This window comes from Falco punctatus (genome assembly GCF_963210335.1).
Source record: "Falco punctatus genome assembly, chromosome: Z".
NCBI classification, from domain to species: domain Eukaryota; kingdom Metazoa; phylum Chordata; class Aves; order Falconiformes; family Falconidae; genus Falco; species Falco punctatus.
In genome coordinates this window covers 54,121,717-54,136,955 of record NC_137586.1, presented here as the reverse complement: position 1 = coordinate 54,136,955, position 15,239 = coordinate 54,121,717, and the positions used below count along the sequence as shown (strand labels likewise).

Genomic DNA, 15,239 nt, shown 5'->3' with positions numbered 1-15,239 from the left:
CATAAACTTTTCGGGTTTTGCCGCCAGCATGCAGTGGGCATTGAAACTGGGTTTGCAGCTACTCCATAATTTCAGCAGTGACTGTAGCATAGCTATGCAACTTGTATTTCTGAGGCAGCTTATTTATTGGCTAGCTGTTTTGGACCACTGGATATGGTTTAGGGGCTGGTTTTTTCTTTTCTTTTGTATTTTTTCTCTCACTCCATCACCAAAATTGGCAAGGAAATACCCAGTACATAAAACCCAGGAGGACAACTGATTGTTAAAGAAAATGAGATTTTTCTCTTACGTGTTTAGTCAGTGCAAGGCCGGAGCTTGTCTTGTTGCGCCTGTTGCACAGGAGCTAAACCTGTGATGGTGATGAGTAAGTTACTGGGAAATGACAGGTTAGGTTTCTCTGTGAGGGTCAAAAGGGGGATGAGCAAGGGGAATTCAGTGACTGTCAAGCGGTGAGCAGGTGGCCTGCAAAGTACAGAAGGTGGAGGTTTGGGGGAAGAGGGTACCTCAGTGCTTCATAGAGGTCTGGATTAAGTAACCAAGTGTCTCTTTCCTTCACATTCTTGCCGATTTTTGCATCTTTGTTGGCCACTTGTCCTGTTTTTGGCTTCCTGTACTTTCTTTGTCAGATGTTGGGAAAGAAAGTCCTCTTACCAATAGAATTGATGAGGAAGTTGATGTGTGTGAATCCTGGCAAAGAAAGGCTGAGTGAAAGGATTGCTGCTAGGAGAAAGAGAAAGGTTTACTGGGGAGCAATGGGGGAAACATCTGTTGTTACATGCTGTCTAGTGTCTTTGTTTTAGCTGTTTTAGATATGCTCGTCTTGTGCTCTCTGGCAGTAAAGCAGCTGTACCAATTGGAGAAGCAAAAGCTTGAAATCTTACCTGGCAAGTGTCCACAGTCCCAGTGTGCTTCTAACTCCCCAGATTTCCAAGTAACCAACAGACTAACTCTTTCCTTTGTGTGTGAGACTACTGTATGTGCAACACGGGGAAATGCTGCAGGATAAAAGAGATTGAATTTTCTCTTGGTGGCCTGTTAAGAGTTATTTGAACTGTTGATCCTACCCATCATCCAGTCGCAGGCTGGATAAAATTGTTAATGACTTGAGAATATTTTGTTGAAGTATAGCATCTGTGCAGAAGCCTGTGTCAAGTCTGAAAAGACTTCAAAACTAAAAATATTCCATTATTCTGTTACTTAAGTATTCTGTTCAAGTTTGAATTTGAGGTGTTAATATTTCAACAAAATTGTTTTTAAAACTTCCGAAGTTTAAGATGTTTGCTAGGGAAATCACAAAATGCAAAGTAAGAAAGCAGTGGCTACTTCCCTGTTCCCCAGAAGAATTCTTTGTACAGCCAAATATAGTACAAACCAGTGGTTTGTATGTGTTGGAAAGGATTGTTTTATTAACTTCTGCATGTGTTCAGTTGTGGTGGAAGTTGTATTAGTCTCAACAGTAAGTAAGTGTCACAGGTTCTTGTTTGTGGAGATGAAGAGGACAAGTGTGTGTATGTGAAGTCTATTCAGTTTTAGTGAAAATTTCACTTATTTTCTGCATTAAACAAAATAGTAGAGAGAACTAGTGATTTGTTTGTTTTGTTTGTTTTTCCTTGCCACATTTGAGGTTGGTAGTTGAGGCCATTGATCTGAGCAGCAAACTGTATTATTACCCTTGAAAATAACCTGTACTTTCTTAGAAAAGTTAAACCATTGAAAAAAATTACCTTGGCACAAAAAGCTGTCCTGGAAAAGTAGATGCAAAAATTGAAAGCATAGAGAGAGAAATCACAGTAACAGAAAAAGTCTTGGGGCATTGACCATCTGTAGGAATTATTACTGTCATATGGTCATGTTTGAGTAGTAGCTGGTATTTATAATCTTTGGTCCTGAAACTGCCTATACAGTGGAGTCTTGTCCTGCCCGTAGTAATAATCCACGCAGATCCCTTTTACATTTCTAACCTTTGCACCCCTTCAGATATTGAGCTAATCAAGAAACTGGCAGCATCTTTTTTGGTTGACAGAAATCCTTCTTAAACAGCATTAGCATTTGTCAGTGAGTTTCTTAGATAAATGTGTGGAGTTATGGGTCATTTTTATTATTTTGGTATTTTTGTTTGAAAGTGACTTTGAAACAGGTTCAGTAAAAAATATGAGGAAAGGTGTATCAGTTTATTTCAGGATGCGTGCAACTTGCAAAAGAGGCAATGAATTTTTTTTAGTCCTCAGTGAAACTGGCTGTATAAACAAGGTTTCTTTTTTTGTCTGGCTTTCTCTCAAGCCCCATAATGATTCTTGGGAAACCGTTCATTTAGATGGGAGAATAGAGCTGTTTTAATTGCAGCTTATGCATACCTGGGATGACCAGTTTTCCCATTATGCTAGAGGAGCTGCCTGTTCTTAAGAACTGGTTTAACCTCCCAGATGGCTTGCTTCACATTCATGAAGAAGTACTTGAACTGGTTTATTTGTGTTTTGAGTAGATAAGGCTTTCCACAAGTCTGAGAACCTGTTCAACCTAAACTTTGTTGTTGTGTTGGCTGAGATAGATGTAGGTTGAGATGAAACTGCTCCTCCCTCTGCCAATGATTTTAATGGATAACAATATCCCTCAAGCCGTTTTACCTTGCTGCATTTCCTATTCTGGCATCTTTAAGTAGGAGTAAACCGCTTACTTGTGAATATATTTTGTTTTATTCTTTAATATATTGTGAGCACTCCGATGTTTGGTGTTGTGGTCTAGCTGGAGTTCTTTCCCTCTTTGACAGCATTGTCAAATAGGTTCCTGAATAACTTTTGTTCAGGATTTTAAACATCTGGGAGAGGTTTTGCTTCCTACCACTTCAGCTGGTGACCATGATGTTATTTTGAACCAGGCAGGGTAGTGGCAATTTGGACGAAACTGAGTGAAGGACTGGAGCCCAGCTACTGAGATATCAAAGTTGGTATTTATACTTCAGCAGTGTTTGTAGCCTACTGTAAATGCGGAACTATTGCTCTACCAAAAATCTCTCAGAAGAGGCTTCTGAGACCATTGTAGGCACTGTGGTATAGTTACCTAAGCTGCACTGCAGCCAAAGCAGTTTAGAAAAATATGGCTGTGAGATAAACCTGTGATGATACTGAAATTGATCAGCATATCAAATACAGATTCACATCTTTTCAGTTTAAAACTTACGATTGGTCCACATATGAATACACTTTTAAATCTTTCTTTTTTTTTAATTTGTGTGTAGTGTCAGGAGTGCTTTTAACTCTGATACATCACGGAGTTGTTTCTTAAAACATGGAGAGCTGTCAAATGTGCATGTGACAGTTACGCTTGAGTATGTCTAGATCTAAATTCAGTGTGATGGCTACAGGCTTTTGCAATGTAATCTTGAGAAATTTTTAACATACAACTAAGACATGATACTGAGAAGATTGCTTAACACTGGTATATGAACAGCAGGATGCCTCAAAGAGGTCACTGCTTCCTGGTTTAAGTAGCAGATTGCTGTGGAGATGTCATGAACTTTCTTTCCTTCGTTATGATAAATACCTCTTATTTTGCCATGTGCTGCATCTTGGCTGCTTGCTTTCTCTTTCAACCCTCGAGGCCAAATAGTTTCCGTGGTAGACATATTAAAACCTTTATGATAAGTGAGAATTTTGTAAACACTGTACAAGGCCAGTGTTGGAGCACCCTCCATTTTAAAAGCACTCCGGCTGTTTACATGCTATCAATCCTTTAACCTGTCTCCTTTTTGGCTGAAAAAAGTCTTCTCAGTACAGTGTATCTTTGTCTTCTGTGTGGTGGCCTATCCTGGACTGGAAGGATTTACCTCTGTTAGTTTGAAATATGGAGCCCATGTGAGCAAGTGCTGAAGTGGATTTTGATTCCTCAACCAGGGCTGCTTGTAAATGGTCTGTGGGCACCCTTTTCGGAGAGAATCAAATCTGCTGGAATTTACTAGGAAGGTTGTGTTGCCTCCTGCTGTCCAATTGCCTCCTCTTTAGACTATGCTGTTCTTGGTTCTTCTGTGTCTGTGGTTTTAAGTACTCTTCAGGTTTCTTGTAGATGCCAAGATTGTATGAGACTTGCTAATCCTGTTTAAACTCTTTCTTCTTTCAGTGCTTAATCATTGACGACAAAGTTGTAGGGTTTCATTTTCTTTTGATGATATCATCACATCAGTATCTCTTACCTCTTGAAGAAAACGCCACGTTTCAGGACTGGTTGATTATGCTGGATATGGCAGCAGGTCAAGAAGATAGTTGTTTGAATATGTTGCTGCTCAGACAGAAGGGAAAAAAACCACTGAGCTTGCCAGCAGTTGTGGACCATGGGCTGAGATATATGGCAGACCACAGCCCCTGTATCAGCTGTGACAGACCAGTGCATTGAGCATCATTTTTTGTTTTTGATAACCTTTCACTAAGATGGTAAAGAATTTGTTGCTCCATCCTTTTAGGGGTAGTTTTCTAGGGTAGTGAATAGTTATGCTCGGAATATCACTATGTTTGAAGGAGCTGGGCTGTCTAGTGTCATTATTAGGTTATAGGGATTTTTTTGACCTGTTGCTGAGAGGTCAAACAGAGGCAGAAGAACTTCTCTTATTAAACATTGTATTGCAGAGCAAGGGTATAGGGCTGATAAAGGTTATTGTCTTTAATTATCATATTAATGTATTAGTTTGTATGTATTCCTTCCCTCCCTCCCCCTTTCCTTTAAGTCAACAACAGGAAGGAAGGCTGAACACAGGATTTGGAGGTGCAGGCATTATTCTTTTGTGTGTTTTGACACAGTGTTAAGACTTTCATTCTTTGGGGCCTTATTCCAAATTGTGCATTTTTCCAATTTACTCCTTTCTGAAGAGCTGCTCTGTAGCAGTGGTAACTGTATAACAATTACTAGTTCTCTGAAGAAAAGTTTAGATGTGATTCAGCATGTGTTCAATTTCAGCTTCCAGTTCTGCCCCCTCATTTTTTGGGGTGGGATAGTGAGATGTTGCTTGGAGAAGAAACAGATTTTGCTGCTAGGAACTGTGAACCTTAAGCAGCATAAAGGAAGCAACTTTTCTGTTAGCTTGTTAATCTCAGGGTGGGAGGTGAGGAGAGAAACCTGTTTCTCTGTTCTTTTGAAATGCTTAAGCAGTTCTTTCAAAGAGATGGAGTGAAATCACGAATTTTGCACAATTACCTTTGTCTTATTGTGAGATCGTTTTGAGGCACTTGAACTGGAAGGCAGTGTTCTGACATTTTATTCTTCCTGGACCATCAGAAGTCTTTGCTGCAATGTGTTCGACTTGTTGTGTAGAGCAATTGCATACTTCCAAGTTGTGCAGCAGGGAAGGGAGAAAAGGGGCCCAAGACTCAATTGCAATTCTGCTATCTGCTTTCTTGGCTGAGCTGAGGAGCCTTGAGTACTGTGATAATTTAGAAAGACTTAAGTTGCTTAATCAATTTAATTCACAAGTCCTAGTCACTAATTAAAAAAAAACCAAACAAAACAAGGTTGTTGGCTACAGAGCAACTAACACTAGCACAAAGTTAGGCGGGAATGTGTGGCTGGAGGTGAGGGGAAGAGGGTAGTAGTGTCCTTCTTACATCTTTTGCTGCCAACAGTGTGGCACGATGTCCCACACAGGAAAGGGATTAACTGGTTTCCCAACCTACCAGTAGTGGTTTTCTGCCCTGCAGAGTATGCATGAGCTGTTTTCCTGGCTGCTTTACATTGCCATACATGACAGTCATTTTTGTGAGTTACTTAGTACTTCTCATTCGGGGCAATGAAGAAGGGACAGCATAGAAAGGAGGAGGAAGGTTTTTGCGGAGGGAAGAGCTCTCAAAGGTTAAAGGCAGGGGGAGTCCAGCCATTGCAGTGGACGAAAGCTTCTGAATGAATACAAAGCTGGAGTTGTGTTTCAGTGGACAAGCTGAGGCCACAGAGGGATGGCAGCTTCTCAGAGGGGGCACACAGGAAATGTTTTTGGAGTGGTGCATATAGTGGAGCAAGTATTGCACAAAAAGATGCATTGTAAATCTGATGATAATGTAGTTCATCCCTAGAATTCATAGGGCTCTTTCATGCCATTTAGCTTCAAGCTTCTTTGCAGGAGTACACTACACCAGAAGTACAGTGCTGTGACCTCTGTGGAAGTCCTGTTGACTGGAGCTAAATCTCAAGGTAGCTAAGTTCTACATACTTAAGATAAACAACAAGTGGTATTCATGCCCCATGTGATGTGTGTTTTGGAGGCATTAAATCTAGGAAATGAGCATCTGTATTTTATTCATTGCAGATTTGAAAAGTATTAAATGTGTTATAGCCTTTTCTCTATTACTGGATTAATTAAGGTAAACCTTTGAGTAAACTTGTTTGCCATGGCAGCAAGGCATCCATAGTTTTACTTAAGGATAGGAACAAGTAGAAATAAGTTGTGTTTAATTGTGACAGATTATTGTTGTTTTATTAACTTTGCTGCCCGTTTGGTGGAAAGGGGAAGAAACCAGCAGGACTGGATTACTCTGGCATGGTTTAGCTGATTTTATTTTATGGACAATGCCAAAAGATGGCAGCCTGCTCAGTGGTGGCTCCTGCCTTTTTTTAAGGAATCATGGAATTCGGTTGGTCTCTGGGAAGAATCTTGTTCTGTATACCTATGCAGTCTCCATGAAGTTCAAGAAAATATTTACTGTAATGTAAGTCCTGGAAATGGGGACCTGAACTGTAAGATGTGCTAAATTTAGTGGTATGCTATACATGTGTGTTACCAGTTCTAGAATCTGCTAAGTCTGAAATTTCTTAGCCTGATGAAGACTTACTGCCAACTCTTTCTGAATCCTATCTTTCAGCTGCTAAGTTTTTCTTAGTTTTGTGATCCTGTGAAAGATTGAGCTTCCACACTGATCAGAAAGTTTGTGTGGATGATATTTCAGTAGAACTTAGTGCTCTTGGATTAGCTTCTGTGCCTTGGGTGAAGAGCTCTTTATTCTGCCTGTCAATAGAAACAGTACTTTTCATCTAAATTACAGCTGCAAGAAGGTGGAGTTGTGGGCTTTAAATAGTTATTCTTCTTTATCTTGCAAGGGAAAAGCTGTCTTCGATGTTCACCTTTTTTTGTTTTGTTTAAGTAATATTAGAAATATGTATAAATTTGGACTGCTAGTATGCAAAGCTTTCTAGCAAACCACTAGCGGATAAGTTAATGGATTTTGCTTTGTCTTATGCCATCAGATTGAAGCTATGCCTTGCTGCCTGTCCTTTGTCTTGCTATGGATCAGTTTGGGCACATTTGCCTGGTGCTATTCAGGTTTTTAGTAGCCTGTCAGTCTTCATTCAGGATAAAAAGAACTTCACTCTTTTGTTCATTGAGTACTGTTTTGCTATTCATCTGCATACCTACTTTTAGAGAACAGTTCCATTAATCCTCCTTTGGTGAAACTTCATGCCTCCCAGTTCTATGGGTTGCATTATAATCTAGGCTTCAATGAGTCAAAGAGTGTTGAAGACAGAAGATAACCTACATGTTTAATGTGACATCACTTTAATTATGTTTTTTTGTCAACGCTGAGTAGTAGAGGTGGAAATTTTTGCACTCTGATCTGCAGAGGAAGCCAGCGGTTCACCTCCTGTAAACCCTGCCATTCGTATTTTCTTCCATGAGAAGATGATTCTAGTCTGAAAAGACACTTTTTTGGGTTTCTCAAGTTCATTGGTGCCTGATGGAGTGTGAATGTATGGATCCTATAAATGTGGGTGTATTGAGGTAATGTTTGGCAGTTTTGCACTTATAAATAACCTGTGTTTTGATAAAAGAAGGGACAGCATCAATGGTAAGTATTATCTTTTAATAAAACATGATTAAGTAGATAAAAACTTAGACAGAACTGTGGGTTTATGGTGCTGTATTAGACCTTCCTATTGTGTATCATATTTTCATTTTATCTTCATCACAAATGCTGTGTAGTATTTTTTTTCATCAGCTGGCTCATCTAGCTTTCAACTGAAGAAAGGAATATGTTCATTTTCTCCCCAGGAGTTGGTACATTAGCTTTGATTAAGCTTTAGTCAAGGTATCTCTCCTACCTTCTGCACACTGTTTCGGCAAAGGAAATATTTAATATTTGGAAAACTTAATCTATGAATGAAGAATTTTGACTGAGATCTTTCATGGGTCTGTCCTGTTCAGGTATGAGGTTAAACACAGTATATATAAAATGAGAAGGAAATTAATATTCAACTTCTCCCTGAAAAACTCCCCACTCTGGCCAGTAAAGACCTTGCCATTTCATTGTTTTGCTAATTAAGTGCCTAACATTGTGACTGGATTGCAAAGTAATTCAAGTAACTCTTGTGTTTTTAATAAGAGAGGTCTGACAGCCTAAAATTTGGTGAAAACATCTAGAAATACAAATCCTGGAATAAAACTTGCTTGTTGGGGAACCTGGATCCCCTTTGTTCCATGCAGTCTACTACTGTCTTGGAAAGCATGAAAAAATAGCTTAGGGCATGACTATTCAAGCAGAAGATAGCAGTGCTACCAGCTGGGAGGAGAAAAATGGGTGAAGAAACTGGAAAGTTGTCCAGAAGCACAGGATCTGGTTGTAGGATAGGAATCCAATTCTCATTATGCCCGGTCTGCCTCAATACAAAAATTTGGCATCTGAGGAAGAGCAACTTTCTGTATCACATAATTAGCTTATCATCCTGAAAAAAACTGATGTTCTGGTTTCCTCTGGGCACTGAAGCTGGGTGAAGTTGTAGTGTGGGATTCTTGTGGATGTTTTAGGTAATACTGAGTGAATGTATGAGGCCATAAGTATCCAACCCTCCTTAATCATCTCTGTCAGTTTGCTCTTTCAAGTGTTCTTGCTAATGACTGGAGTAGCGATTCGCATCCAAGCCAGTGAGCCTGGTTCTTTTCTTGTTCTTACTCCTCTCCTTTTAGCCACTTCTTCCTCTCTTAGCTGTGTGATCTTCTTTCTTCTGTGGTGATACAGTATTGTTCTAAGCTCTACATGGCAGCTAGTTGTAAGCTTGCATAGTCTGTTAGAAAAATGTAGGGAAATACTGGGTAAGTAATTCAAAACGATCATTTGTAGGTTGCAGAGTACTTTGGGACATAAATAATTGGAAACTAATTGAAAAAGGGTATTAACCTTTTGTTGTGTTTAAGATAACCAGTGACACAAGAACCTCTAATAAAGATTTCAGCTATTATTACAAAAGAAAACAAAAGGTATGTTATGAAACTGCACCAGCAATAAAACCCAAACTACGTATATAATCACTGTGCAAAGAGCAGGTCTTTCACTAACTCTTAGTGTTGAGAAGGGAAAGGTGCTGGAGAGCTTTTTTTGTCTTTGGGGGGGAAGGAGATTGGGTGAGGTTGGTTTTGTGTAGTTTTTTAATTTTTTAAATTTTTTTTTCTTCCAGCTTTGTGGGGTTCACCATCACAACTCTTACCCTGGTCTTCAGCTACTGTCCTTGAGAACTGAGTGTTTGTCCAGTTCTCTGACCTTCATATCATGAGTATTTTTCATGAAATATGTTTCTGCCTCCTATCTCTAGTAGGTAACGAGCCCTCACTAGTCCTATATGTAATCTGGAACTGTAACTCAGATTTTTCTAAGGTTCTGACTTCCTGCTGCTATTATTTAGTCCCCAGTGACAGCCTTCTTTGCACTGAAACAGTCACCTGCTACTCCTTTTTTTTAAGGTTATATAAAAATTGACAGCTCATGTTCATGACCATGTGGATCAGAGGTCTGAATTAATATTTAATAAAATGAAAGAACCCTTTTCTCTCATTACATGGTAGCTGATGGAAGGTGTAAGGCCTACTAAAGGTAGCAATTGAGCGACTGAGCCAAGTGGTTCATGTTTTTTCCCCTAACACACACACACACACACCCAGCTCTTGTCTGAAAGAATGATAGAATAGTTTGGGTTGGAAGGAACGTTTTAAAGGTCATCTAGTCCAAACCCCCTGCAATGAGCAGTGACATTTTCAACTAGATGAGGTTGCTCAGAGCCTCATTCAACCTGCTTGAGTATTTCCAAGGATGGGCCATCTTCCACCTCTCTGGGCAGCCTGTTCCAGTGTTTCACCACCTTCATCATAAAAAATTTATTCCTTATACCTAGTCTGAATCTACCCTCTTTTAGTTTAAAACCGTTACCCCTTGTCCTGTTGCTACAGGACCTACTAAAAGTCTGTCCCCATCTTCCTCATAAGCCCCCTTTAAGTACTGAAAGGCTGCAATAAGTTCTCCCTGGAGCCTTCTCTTCTCCAAGTGGAACAACCACAACTCTCTCAGCCTTTCCTCACATAAGAGGTATTCCATCCTTTTGGCAATTTTTGTGGCCTTTCTCTTGACCCACACAAACAGGTCTATGTCTTTCCTGTACTGGGAGCCACAGAGCTGGACACAGTGCTCCAGGTGGGGTCGCACCCAAGTGGAGCAGAGGGGCAGAATCACCTCCTTTGACCTGCTGGCATGCTTCTTTAGATGCAGTCCAGGATACGTTTGGCTTTCTGGGCTGTGAATGCATGTTACTGACTTATGTCCAGCTTTTCATCCACAAATACTCCCAAGTCCTCCTTCACAAGTGCTGCTCTTAATCCCTTCATCCCCCAGCCTGTATTGATATGATATGAGAAGTTTCCATGCCCCAGGTGTGGGACCTTGCACTTGTCTTTGTTGAGACTCAAGAGGTTCACATGGGCCCACTTCTCAAGCTTGTCCAGGTCCCTCTGGATGGCATCTCGCCACTCAGGCATGATGTCAAGGCTCCATATAGTGGCACAAAAAGTGGAAAAAATCCTACCAGGGAATGAGAATTAATTTACAGCTTTGGGGAACTAACGACGGGGTCTGTATTGCAAACACTCAAGAAGTAGGAGCAGTTCCAGCAGGGTGAGACAGAAGTCTTCCAGGGGAAATGCATCACAGTGCACAGGAAGGACAGTGTTTTAACAGCTGTTCTTGAATAGCTGTTCAGAGGCACACACAAAAAGTATTTTCTTTGTCTCTGTAGCTGGACTTTGCTTCTGTGTTGCTACATTCTTACCATTCTTCTCCCTTCAGGAGAATGAACACTGGTTTTTGAGGTTGTTTTGCATTTTGTAGAACTATCTGAGAATAGTATAGGAGTTTGACATAAATTTGTAAAGCTGTTTTATGTAGGTTGTTTTGGAAGAAAATTCATTACTTATCTGAAGGATTTGGAAAGGATATAGTTCCTTTGTTTTAGGAGCTGAATATGTGTTTTGTAGCATAAATTTGACACCTTAATTGAGGTATTATGCTGTATATTCCTTTCCTATGCAAGCAAAGACATTTATTATAAAATTCAAATGTATGTGAAGAAACAAGTCATATAATTAATTTTAGTCTGTCTCTTTCTGTTCTTTGTCATCTAACTGTGAAAGGCATTATTGTCCTCAGTGGTTATGTGCCTACGTGACTGTGGAGAACAAAAGAGTTCAGACTGGTTACCTGAGCCTTAATGATAGTGTTAACCTTTTCTTGTACATGTACATAAAGTATTGGGGAATTATGAAATTAAAATGAGTTATAAAACAGCAGAGTGTGCATTTTGTTTCTCTGTTGCAGAAATAGGCATAGCAACCTTTCTTCTGTCACTGTAGTGGTATCTAGGTACACTTTTATTTAGTCAAGGAAGTCTTTCATATACCAAGATGTAAAATTAATTTAAAAAATCTGAGTAGTTTGCACTCTCTTTGAAGACCTCCTTGATGTTGGTATTACTTATTTGAAGAGAGCATTTCACTTTGAGTATTTTTGAAAAATCATAGTTCTTAAGTGATTTTTTAAAATTTGTCTATTGTACAGCAAAGTGATTTAAATTTTCATTATGTAAAGGTAGAATATGCAAAAGTAGAAACAAGTTCTCATTGGCTATGCTGAGAATTTTATCTTCATAGCATCTTGGAACTTCTTCAGGCATAAGCATCCATGATGATGTAGCTCTTTTTTGCTAGAAAGTATTTCCTGTTTAGTGTGTTGCTGAGTTTGTGGATTCAGATTCAGAATTCTCTCTGTATTCCTTCAACAGTATTGCAATTCAGAGACTGTAAGTAAATTCAATTTTCTTGCAAAATAGCAATTTGGTGTTATATCCTGTTATGTAGTGTTTCATGTGTGTTTTTTTTTCCCAACCCACCCACCCTGATTTTTACCCAGTGTCTTGACAATCTGTGATGGCTTCTTGATTCTCTGGAAAAAAAGCAAGGAGCTGTGTTTTCTGGGTAGCTCAACACAAGCTATAGGAAAATCTACTGTAGCAGAAGTCACTTCTGCCTGTTTTGTATGCCACACAGTAATTTGTTCTTGTACTCTTGGAACATGGACATCATTCATGAATCATCGGTCACTGTTGAACTTGATCAGCAAACGTGCTTCGTGCTTCAAGAGCTTGGTTTTTTGGCTATTTGTGGGCACTGTTGCCTTCCCCCTCCCCCAGTTGAGTGCTAGGGTTTTTTTCTTCCAGAGGAAGAAAGGAGCATTCACCTAGGTGCTTGTTCTGAAGTGATGCTGCTAGACTGCTTACATGACTTTCCAAAGATATTATTATGTCATGGTTTAACCCTTGAGGGTGGTGATAGCAGACAGCACTAGACAGATAACATCTAAATGATGTCATCAAAACTATTTTCACAAAACTCAACCACATCCTTTAAAAATAGTGTTCATTTCAAGTAAATGATCAAATAACTTAGACCAGTTGGAAAAAATGCTGAAGTAGAAAGGCTCTTTTCCACACCAAGGGAGGAAGAAGAAGAGCTTTGCCTTGTGTATTTGTACATTTGCTGATATGGCAGGAGGAGGGTTTCAGATAGCTTGTATACTATATGCATGAAAATGGAGTTGATGAATAGAAGCCATATAGAAACTAAGTGTGTTTTTGTTAAGAGATTATTCTTGCTCCTGTGTAACCTAGACTATTACACAGCATCCTCAGAAAATTAACTTTAGGTTGGTCTCAGTGTGTTCAGTGGGCAGTCTGGAGGGGAATTAGTCCAAACTAACTCATCTTTAGTCATAAGTAATTCTGTCATCAAACAGCTCAGTCCTATGGTCCTTGTCATTCCCCTTCAGAATAGCAGCATTTTTGGAATCTTAGCTTCCATCTGAAGATCAGAGACTTGTCATTATGTGGACCTTACTGTCTGTCACAGTTAATAAAATGCCTTGAAACCTTTGAAACAGTAGTAGTGCATAAACTTGTTGGGGTTTAGCAGCATTGTGGTCCCCTCTTCCATCTGATAGTATGGAATAGTTATGTTTGGAGTATGTATGTCCCTCTACATTTGATATTCTGGTTGTGGGGAGCCTATGAGAGCTTTGTGTGATCAGGGTAACTTCTAAAAGCTGAGTTTCTTGTGTGTATTCATTGAAAGAGTGTACTTGAGTATATGCTCCAGAAGTACTTGAATGGGAGAACAAAAGGCCCAGTGACTTTCCAAATTAGAAAAATAGCTTTTTGGAGAACATATTGCTGTTATTTGTCGCAAAGTTTACAAGTTTGCAAAACCAAAGATACTAAGCCCTGGCAGTAGTTTATTTCCTTGATTGCTACTAAATCTAAAGCTTCTTAATTCCTAACATGTACACTAAAAATGTGAGGTTTACACTGTTCTATTTGGTAGCATTTTTTTTACTTTTGAAAATCCCTTGACACTAAAGTAAAAGAGGATAACCTCTTCCTTTCTCCCACAGATACAGACGTTTAATGTTGAGGCACCATGCCAGACAGTGGAGGATTTAACGAATGGAGTTGTAATGGCACAGGTTCTTCAAAAAATGTAAGAAATTATTTAATGAATTAAATACAGTTTTATTTTTACTTTTTTGTGTATTTAAATGTATTTCAGTTCAAACTTGGCTGGTATTCCATAAGGATATGGCTTGTCCTATGCTTATACAGTACTTTGATCTGGAATATGACTGTTTTTTCTCGATAGTTTTCAGAAAACTATCGTAAATGAAAAAAAAAAGTTTGGTTTTAGGGGGGTGTTTATTTAAGTGTGAGTTCACTACAAAGTTAGATTAAAAGTAGGCTTACAAATTCAAACTTCTAAGAAGCTGGAACCAGTGCAAGGTAAGGTATTGGCCCTGATTGTTTGAAACTACAGTTGGTATATCAGTATGTCATTATCATATTATAATTCATGAAATAAAACTTCTGCAATAAACTGAATGGACTATCAGTTTAGCTGTTTGCAAAGATACTATGTTCTTGAAAGTAAGTGAAGGAATAATAGCTGTTAATCTAGATAATGCTTTTGTTCTTTTGAACTTGTAAGAACAAACAATATAAAATGCATTAGTTCGACATCTCTGTGTAATCTAGGATGTTTTGGGGGACTACAGTTATGCATCTGAAATGTAGCTACATGCAGATATACCTATTTTCACAGAAATACAACTTTTTATTGTTCTTTAGGCAGCATTTGCCAGTCAGCAGTCCAAACTAAACATGCCATCTCCTACAGACCTATAATAAAAAAAACAACCACCAACCTGCTTCATTCTTTTTAATGTGTGAAGGGTACTGTCTTGAGTGTAAATGCAGGGTAAAATGTTTCTCATGTAATCTGTTGAAAATGAAGACTGGACAGGTGCAGAACAGGTATGAACAGCTCTGTGTTAAAGTTCTGGTTTGCATCAAAGAACTGTAGAACAGTTGAGGTTAAACACTCCAGAGGTGCCTTTCAATCCAGCTCGCCTGTTCAGAGCAGAGTCTGCTAGAGAAAGTTGTCCCAGGATTGTGTCCAGTCAGACTTCAATTGTATGGAAGGATATAGACTCCATAGCCCCTCTGGGCTATATGTTCCAGTATTCAATTGCCCTCACAGTTTTAAAAAAAACGAACAAACAAAACAAAAGAAAAAAACCCTCACCACCCCTACCCTGCAACAAACAAAAACCTCAACCAATCCAAAAAAAAAAAGCTGGGGGCATGTTTTTCTTTATGTTCAGGTGGGAGTACTTGTCTTTCAGTTTGTGCCCACTGCCTCTTGTCTGTTCACTGGACACCACTGAGAAGATTTATGAGTGTATAAAGATGAAGGAGCTGTGAGGTATTTATACATGGGATTGATAAGATCCTACTGAGCCTTCTCTTCCTGAGGCTAAACAGACACATCTTGCTCAGTCTCACATTGTATGACTTGCTCCGGTCTGTTAGTTATCTTAATTGCCCTTTACTTAGCTTCCTTGTATGTC

The 15,239-nt window shown here is 39.2% G+C and overlaps 1 protein-coding gene across 3 annotated transcripts in view; it reads left to right on the top strand.

Annotated features, from left to right (window-relative positions):
* HOOK3 (hook microtubule tethering protein 3) overlaps nt 1-15,239 on the top strand; it is a 94,108-nt gene that overhangs the window by 823 nt on the left and 78,046 nt on the right. For all 3 annotated transcript variants that reach the window (XM_080372041.1, XM_080372039.1, XM_080372040.1), the window contains exon 2: nt 13,731-13,816. In XM_080372041.1, the coding sequence (XP_080228167.1) occupies nt 13,731-13,816 (86 nt within the window). The remainder of the gene's footprint in view (nt 1-13,730; nt 13,817-15,239) is intronic.